At 31.8% G+C, this 7,500-nt stretch overlaps 1 protein-coding gene across 12 annotated transcripts in view; it reads right to left on the bottom strand.

Moving 5' to 3' along the window:
- LOC144964457 (unconventional myosin-IXb-like) overlaps window positions 1–7,500 on the bottom strand; it is a 150,690-nt gene that overhangs the window by 54,721 nt on the left and 88,469 nt on the right. For 7 of the 12 annotated variants that reach the window (XM_078898740.1, XM_078898739.1, XM_078898737.1 and 4 more), the window contains exons 17-18: window positions 4,303–4,533; window positions 2,300–2,339 (exon numbers count right to left, since the gene is read on the bottom strand). In XM_078898740.1, the coding sequence (XP_078754866.1) occupies window positions 2,300–2,339; window positions 4,303–4,533 (271 nt within the window). The remainder of the gene's footprint in view (window positions 1–2,299; window positions 2,340–4,302; window positions 4,534–7,500) is intronic. The other 5 variants (XM_078898745.1, XM_078898743.1, XM_078898742.1 and 2 more) reach the window with 1 other exon arrangement.

Here is a 7,500-nt window from a genome sequence, read left to right on the forward strand (position 1 = left end):
ATAATGGCAGATATTATGATGGTTTGACAGAAAAGTCAGTCTCGTTGATAGATTTAATGTCACTTGGTTAACAGTTTAGGTAGGATGATTTTATGAATTGAAAATATGGATTGGTTGTTAAGTGTTTTAATCTAACACACACTATCCCGCGCACACATACGCGCACATACACACACACACACACACACACACACACACACACACACACACACACAAACACACACACACATCATTTGCATATAACAAAGACAGTATTGACAATTAAACAATACAGGAAAAAAAAATTTTAAGTAAAAATCAGGTAGAATTTATTGTGGTCAGACAGTGATAAAGACAAAATGCTATGACAGCTGAAAAAAGATCACGAACAAAAGAGAAAGCGTTAGATATTGTATATATACACCACTAACTTGTATTTAGTTTCTATATTTTCAAATAATTTATCTTATCTATATTTATACCATTTTAAATAATATATACACATGTATACATATTTGACATTAAATAACTAGAGCATTTACACTGAGTAATATCCACTTAATATGCTCAAAGCGCTTTACAAGGAGTCCATAGACAACAGCAATACGTAACATATAAGACGAGACATGACAATCCGTTATTACAATATTACATAGATATCATTTTAAAAACATTTTCAAGGGAAAGAACTGAGAAAAAGTAAAAGAAACAATGAGTTTAATGATCAAGTCTTTTCTGAGACCCAAAGTTATGACGATCAAACATCAAGTAAGATTATAACTTATGGCAAACAGAAGCAATCCGAAACTCTTTCTTCCCAAATACAATCCAGGACTGGAATCACTGACCAAACACTTTCACTTCGGGCATCGCTAGTGAATCTTTTAAATCTACTCTTTCGTCTCTCAGACAGTGGGATTCAAGCTTTGTCTTTTCAGAGAATACCGGACACCTTCAGCAAAATGCTCACAATGGAAATCAGCTGAAGTAACAGATACATAATACATACACGTACAGATACAGAAATACAAAGAGTTGAAATTTTCATGATTAAGGAGAAAAAAAAAATAAGAGTAGCATAGAGAAACAAATACTTTACATACCAAAGTCAGTGAAATTAAAGGTTTGTTTTTTCTGAGAATACCGGACACCTTCATCATATTATACTCGTTATGGAAATTGGCTGAAGTTACAGACACATAACACATACACATACAGATACAGATAGAGAAATACAAAGAGTTGAAATTTTCACGATTGGAAAAAAATACAATTAGAGTAGCATACGTACCAAAGTCAGTGAAATTAAAGGTTGTTTTTTTTGGAGAATATCGGACAACTTCAGCATAATGCTATTCATGGAAATCGGCTGGTTACAGATACACGTACACATACCGTTAAAGAAATACAAAGAGTTGAAATTTTCATGATTGGGAGAAAAAAATAAAATAAAAGTAGAATTGAGAATGCAATCCCTAGAGAAATCGCATATGCAGATGATGTCGATTTTATTGGATCAACACCAGCAAATATAGACATCATACAAAATACCCTCATGAAATATAACCTCCAAGTCAATGCCAATAAAACTGAATTTACAACAATATCGAGGAACAAAGAGGAATGGAAAAGAACAAAGAAAGTCGGCTCACTAATTGGAGACACCGAGGATGTACAAAGAAGAAAACAGCTATCAAACGCCGCACTCAGTAAACTCACCAATGTATGGATTAGAGGTGACAAAATAAAGAGAAAAACCAAACTGAAACTGTACCGTGCTCTTGTAAAACCGGTACTTCTGTATAACTGCGGCACTTGGGCGTTGACAAAATCCGAAGAAGAACATCTGGATGCCTTCCATCGCACACAGCTAAGAAGGGTACTGGACATCAAATACCCAAAAAAGATCTCAAATGAATCACTCTATAAGATCACAAAAGAAAGACCAATCTCCCTTGACATTTTACAACAACGATGGCAACTTTTCGGTCACATACTACGCAGGGACAAAAACATACCAGCTAACCAAGCCATGTCGGGATACTTCCAAAAACACGGGAACCTTTTCAGAGGAAGACCGATCACAACACTCCCTGTGATCCTAAACAAAAACCTCACAACACTTGGACAAAGCATTAGTCTCATAACGGCAGGGGACCTTGAAAATCTGAGAACCCTAGCAGAGGACCGGCAATATTGGAGACACCTCACACAGGAAATACTGGAAACAGCCAAGGCGACCCGATCTTTCGGTCGAGACGCGAAAGGCATCTAAGTCAGTCAAGTCAAAGTAGAATAGAGAAAGAAATACATTACGTACCAAACATGGTCTTTGCTTTGGCTTGAAGGATTTGTTTTTCCTATTTAAGATAAAAGAGAAAACAAATGGAAATTTAAAAGGAAATGCATTGAATACCAATAATTGTTTCAATGATTTTTCTAGTTGCAGAAAATAAAATAAAAAACTGTTTGCTTTTCTATCTGAAGGATAACAAATAGCGTTTTTAAAAATCAAATACACAGCGGCCAACTTTTCAAAGAGCTAAATCGACTGGGACACCATAATATACCAATACCGTTATGACTCAAAACAGCAGGATGTATGTTTTGGATAATAGTATAGTACAATCTGGAATTAAAGCTTTTTCTATTCCATGTTTTAGTTTGATGGTCAGAATTCTGAAACATGCAACTCTCATTTCCATACATATAAACAGTTCAATTTTTTATATTTTTTTTTAAAATACAAATTTCTCCCGATTGCCAAATCTTGATAGTCACAAATTTATCACGACAGTTGGCCGCTATGCAAATACATAGCAAATTTAATTTTTTAAAAAAGGTTTATGGTACATTAATCTAATAATAATATTGCATTAATATTTATAAATCGTTATTAGTCACAAAACTCAACTCTTATGCACAATGCATATTAGTCAATAAAAAACACATTAGAGGAAATTAAAACCAAAACCAAACAGAAAAACTACACCAATAATTTATCATGCAGTAATGTAAACACACAGTGTTCAATTCTTCATCAAAATCAAGAAATCTAATGACACCTTTGAAAAAGTGTTTTGAAAATATGAATTTATTTTTAAAAGAAAAACAAATTACATTTAATATTTTTTTTCTTATAATTAAAGTGACATCAATCTTTTTGATAAGCTTTTTTATAACTCATAATGTGAATGAAAAAAAAAAAAAAAGGAAAGAAATGTGATTTTATATATTATATCAAAGAGTTGTTAGTACTGTGGTTATTATCAAAAGTACTGTTAACATTATTATTGTTACTATTATCATTAATATTATTATTATTATTATTATTATTATTATTATTATTATTATTATTATTATTATTATTATTATTATTATTATTTTATCATGATTATTATTACAGTCTATTAGTGGATTAATCTTTTTTTCTTTTTTTTTGTTGTTATTTTATAATCAGGAGTTGACATATCTATATCATTAACATTCCTCTATCACTTAGAGAGGAAGAAGAGAAAAAAAAAAGCAAATGGCGCGTGCTTCTCTAAAGTTTACAAATGGCGCGTGCTTCTCTAAAGTTTATCAGAACAAGAAAATTTGAGAGACTGAAATTCAGATGGAGTCGAGAAAGAAGATAAAGAGATCAGAAAAAAAAATTTAAAGAAAAAGAAAGAAAAACTAAACTAATCTGAACATGTTTTCATAACAATCATTGATTGTACATTAAAGTTATTCCCCCACAAAAAATTGGCTATTCAAAATTTTCATCATTGAAAGTAATGAATTATCTTGCTTATGTATTAATTTCAATTATACAAAATTAAATTACAAAATGATATAAATCGTATTTTCCCTAATTCAAACCATTGTAAAACAATCCAGTTCTGACTACTATTTATGAACAATTCATAGAATTACGAAATTTTAGCTCCAATTTCACAACTTCATGAGCATCTCTAAGTCATTAAAACTTATTGAAAATGAAAATTGTTGCCAAACTATATAATTTTCAGGATTTTGAAGTGTTATTTAATCCTTTTGAGGATAAATTGTTGATTCTTAAATTAAACTGTAGCTACTACAATCTCCTAAAAAGTAAGAATTTTTAGATTTTTAATTACGCCGGTCTGACAAACAATTATATTATCAGGGGTCCCATCTAACGCTTTTCAATTAATCTTTAAAGACTTATACCGAGTATCTAGTTATAAATATAAATATATATATAATAAGTTATGGCCCCCTTCTCCGAACCACTCTTTTACATACTCTATATTTCAACTATCACTACAACTACTACTACTACAACTACAACTACATTACATGAGTAGTTTCCGAGCCCTTCGAATGATTTTGGCATCGTTCTCCGGTAGCTCAGACTCAAAGGAGCTGTAGATCAAAAGCTCCTGGTGCAATTCCATTCGGTGCTGATGCTCCTGTGGCAAAGAGCCAGCCCTCGCACTGAGTTGGGAATGAGGGCGTGACGACTCAGGAAGGTCCGTATTGGAGGTAGGTGGGGAGTGGCGAGAACCTTTCTGTACTAGAGTCATAAGGCTGGGTACAACAAACAAACGACATCAAAAAAAGTAGGAAAAATGGTAATGGGTACAAAATGCTCAAATGACAATATACAGTTGTGTCCCTTTAATCAGGTGGTTGCGTTTTGGAAAGAAATCATATCCCTCACTAAAAATTTAAGCAAATGATCAAAACAAAGAAAAGAAAGAAATAAGAAATAAAATTACAAATCGTGCATAAAAGCATGCTGCATCGATAATTAAACGAAAGAAAGTCTTGAAAAAAACAATCTCCTTTATTAAAGGCACCTAACTGTATCAAGAAATATGAAACAACACGAAGATGTTTCTTGGAGCAGATTCAGTGATGAGTAAGTTGTATAATCAGGTGAAAAAATGGAGAGAGAGAGAGAAAAACAAAAAAAAACAACAACAGCAAAACCACCAGATAAACAAGAGACTGCCACCAACATGAAAAGACAAGGGGAACTTGTAATTTTGATTGATAACGTGAAATTTGATCGACCATACTAAATATAATGAATTGCTTCTCTTTTCAAATGAAGTGGGAGTTTATCTACATTACCGTTCAATTCATCTTCTTTTTCACTTCACTGGACATATTTATAAATAATAAATAGTAGCTCATTTATAAAGCTACCATTTGAATATAACACAAAATTTGAGAATTAATAAATTAAATTTCAATTTTTGGTATCCTTTTACACTCAATTATGATTTGAGAGAGAGAAAAAAAATGCCTTGTCGAGTATTAAATCATCAATATCCCAAACAATAAAAATATGGAATTCCATATAGGCTGTATTTACATCAGAACTAAAATGGATACGAGTTCAAAGAGAAAGAGAGCGCAGAGTAATAATGTGTGTGACAGCAATGTAAATATGGTACAAACATTAAATTAGAATAAGAAAATATGACTCAATCAAAAGAAACCAAAATACAGAAATAGAAAAAAAGTCAAAAGTCTTTTTATCCTCTCCTTACAGTTAAGAAACAAAGTCATAACTTTCTGAAATTGGTTAACATTGGATTTGACTTTCCATCGTATTGAGAGAATCGTTTATTGACTTCCTGTTGTTTTTGTATATATCCTTTCACTAAAATGAACCTATCCAATTTGATGATTGATTATACAAAATGCCAGCAAACGAAAGGTTCAAACTAATGTTTCCTCTTCATGTAGATGAGAATTGGGGGGGGGGGGGGGGGGGGGGCTCAATATCTTAATTAAGAAAGCAGTGAGGTGAGTAAAATTAGAGAGCATGAAATGAAAAGATCATCAGGAACAGATTCAGAAAAGGATGTTAATTTCAGTGCAAGTTAGAAGTTACCATTCACATTTTGAACGTTTTGTTGGTTGGGTATTTTTCCTTTATTTTGTTTGCTTGTCTACTTTTTATTTCATTTTCATTTCCATTTATTTATTTTTCTTTGGGCGAAATGAGGATACAGGGATGTTTAATTAGCTATGAGTTGTTTTTTTAGGGGAAGGAGTGGGAGTTGGCGGGGTATTTTGGTTTTGCTGCTTGTTTCCCTGTTTGTAAGCTAACATTTTGTTTGATTTTTGTTCACCATATCTAACATATTCTACGGTATGTTTGAATAACTGTATTTAGAATAACATTGGTCTATTTGTTTCAATTGCTTTATTTTTTCACTTGTTTCAGTTTTCATTTTGTATTTGTTTGTTTGCTCATTTGATTGTTTTCATTCTTCATTTATTCTTTGTTAATACTTATTAATACGTAGTAGAAGGGGAAGGAGGGATGGAGGCGCAATTTAAATTTACTTGTGTTCTGCTTTTTTTTTTTTTTTCATTTTCTTCAACCAATTCTGTTTATGTAATATTGTTGCTTATAATTTTTTCCATTAATATCCAAAAGCTATAATAATTTTTTTTTTTAAATCACACTGGACACAAGAGAAGATCAGTATAAATAGATGAAATCAACAGAAATCTTGTGAGTTAAAATGAAATAGAACAGGAATTGAAAGAGCATCACGACCCACAGTCAAGAGAGATTAGGCCATTTTCCACTACAAAACGTCCAGTCTAAAGGATTAATTTGTCCAAGTCGTGGATCAAACTGGGTTAAAGACAAGTGGTACAAAAAAAAAACAAAAACAATGACATTCCATTCATAAGGCCTGTGTGTCTATCAACTCACTGAATTCGACGCAGCACGGACACTGCCGTCACCACCTGATAAAACCTAAACGAATGGATGGTCGAATAAATGATTGAATTGGTGGATGGACGGATGGATAGGTAGGTAGATGGATAAGTGGATGGATGGATAGAGAGGTGGATGGCTGGATGAATTAATGCGTAATCTGATTTGGAATTAATGAATTAATCAATGAAAGAATGAATAAATGAATGAAAGAACGAATGAATGGTCGAATAAAGGATTGAATGGGTGGACGGATGGATAGGTAGATGGATAAGTGGATGGTTGGATAGAGAGATAATGCATGATCCGATTGAATCAATGAATTAATCAATGAAAGAACGAATGAATGAGTAGTTTCAGTTAAAATAAACAATTATTACAAATCTTTGCGTCTGATATTCCTTGTTACCTATCATTAAACAATGTTTGAACTTTTAAGCAATCTGAATATTCAAATTTCTGTAGTACTAGTATACTGTACTTTACTATCTGCCAATAAGTCAAAAGTTGCATTTGCATCAAGGTAGTTTCCTGAATAAAACGGTTAAGTCAAAATGAAAGTCAATAAAGATTAGTGTTATTTTCATTCTCGTGCTAAATGTAGTTATCTTTAATACAAAACAAATGAAATTTCATGTGTGATATGAATATAAACAAAAATATTAACAAGGTGATAATTTTGTACTTATATCATAAACTGAATCATCATAAATATACCATTTTTTTTTTTAAACAAAAAAAATATTGAGCTTTTATATCTAATAAACGTGCTCAAAGTGCTTTACAATTTAACATATAATTTGACA

This window comes from Berghia stephanieae, chromosome 2 (assembly GCF_034508935.2).
Source record: "Berghia stephanieae isolate SIO BIC M18660-M18661 chromosome 2, UCSD_Bste_1.3, whole genome shotgun sequence".
Classification (NCBI taxonomy): domain Eukaryota; kingdom Metazoa; phylum Mollusca; class Gastropoda; order Nudibranchia; family Aeolidiidae; genus Berghia; species Berghia stephanieae.